This window comes from Lactuca saligna, chromosome 4, assembly GCF_052625555.1.
Source record: "Lactuca saligna cultivar CGN05327 chromosome 4, ASM5262555v1, whole genome shotgun sequence".
In the NCBI taxonomy this organism is placed as follows: Eukaryota; Viridiplantae; Streptophyta; class Magnoliopsida; order Asterales; family Asteraceae; genus Lactuca; species Lactuca saligna.
In genome coordinates this window covers 144,578,497-144,579,859 of record NC_136420.1, presented here as the reverse complement: position 1 = coordinate 144,579,859, position 1,363 = coordinate 144,578,497, and the positions used below count along the sequence as shown (strand labels likewise).

General features: G+C 40.7%; 1 protein-coding gene across 1 annotated transcript; it reads right to left on the bottom strand.

Moving 5' to 3' along the window:
* Positions 1 to 567, bottom strand: LOC145040229 (uncharacterized). Its single transcript, XM_078988187.1, has one exon. The coding sequence runs from the start codon at positions 565 to 567 to the stop codon at positions 1 to 3; it is 567 nt and encodes a 188-aa protein (XP_078844313.1).
* Between the last annotated feature and the right edge of the window lie 796 nt (positions 568 to 1,363).

Genomic DNA, 1,363 nt, shown 5'->3' with positions numbered 1-1,363 from the left:
CTATAGAGCACCATAGAGGATCGATAACAGAGCCTTCTTCTTGCGATTGGAACCCATCTTCAGTCTGACACCCTCATCAATAATTCCTCGAACCGAGTTGGCGTTTATCTTCCCAATACCGCACCACTTCTCCAGATTCCTCCATACATGATCCGCAAACGGGCAGTCCACTAGGAGATGGTCGGAAGTTTCTAACCTTGAGATACATGCACTACACCATTGGGAGTCTACCTTAACATTCCTGCGGCTAAGGGCCAAAAAAGTTGGGATTCGACCCAACCTAGCTCGCCAAGCGAAACATAGAACTTTCATTGGCACCCACTTAAACCATGGAAATTCACCGTCGCATATTAGGTGTGGGGATCTGTCTATTCTCGTTCTCATCATAGCTACATAGTATTTCTCTTTACAAAAATCAGATTCCCAGGTATCACCGGTTGGTGATTTTCTAATAACATCATGAACTAGAATGTTTACTTTTCTAAGTTCATTTTTGCATCTAACAATATTATTCCAAACTCCAGGGATATTTTTTGAAGCATCAATATTTTCATTCGGCCTCCCCATGTAATGAATACCGTTTATAACGCAAGACCATAATGAATTAGTAGACGTTTTGAGTTTCCACCACCATTTAGATAATAAAGAAATGTTAAGACCTTTTATGGAACCAATACCGAGACCCCCAACTTCACGTGGTGCTATTAATCTCTCCCATGCCACCCAATTGATCTTTTAGGACTCACCTTCTGCCCCCCAAATAAAGTTCCTCCTAATCCTTTCCAAAATTTCTAGTATACCTGTTGGGGCAGCGAAGATCGATAAATAATAATTGGAAAGATTACCCAAGACAGCTTTAGCAAACATTATTCTACCACCAAAGCTTAAATTTTTTGCTTTCCATATCGATAATTTTGATTTGAACTTATCCACAATTGGCTTCCACTTTTTTATTAAGTTCATATTAGCCCCAACCGGAACCCCAAGATACGAAAAGGGGAGGGAGGCTGGTTCACACCCTAGCGGGGCAGCCCATCGTTCAACCTCTCGATCGATCACATCAATGCCAACAACTTTTGATTTTTTTAAAATTCACTTGAAGTCTAACTGAAACGTAAAAACATCTAAGGATACAACCAAGGTTATCGATATTATGCTTTGACCATTCACCAAGAAAATCGCATCATCCGCATAGAATAAATGCGACAACGGAGGCCCAGCGTTTGGTATAGAAATACCCTTGAAAATGCCCTTTTCCACAGCTTCTTTCATAGCAATATTTAAACCCTCCATTGCCATGATGAAGAGGAATGGAGAGAGCGGGTCTCCTTGATGAAAACCTTTTTGAAGTAGGAATTCACTT

Coding starts and splice junctions, on each gene's coding strand:
- LOC145040229 (XM_078988187.1), bottom strand. CDS start 567: ATGGGGAGGCCGAATGAAAATATTGATGCTTCAAAAAATATCCCTGGA.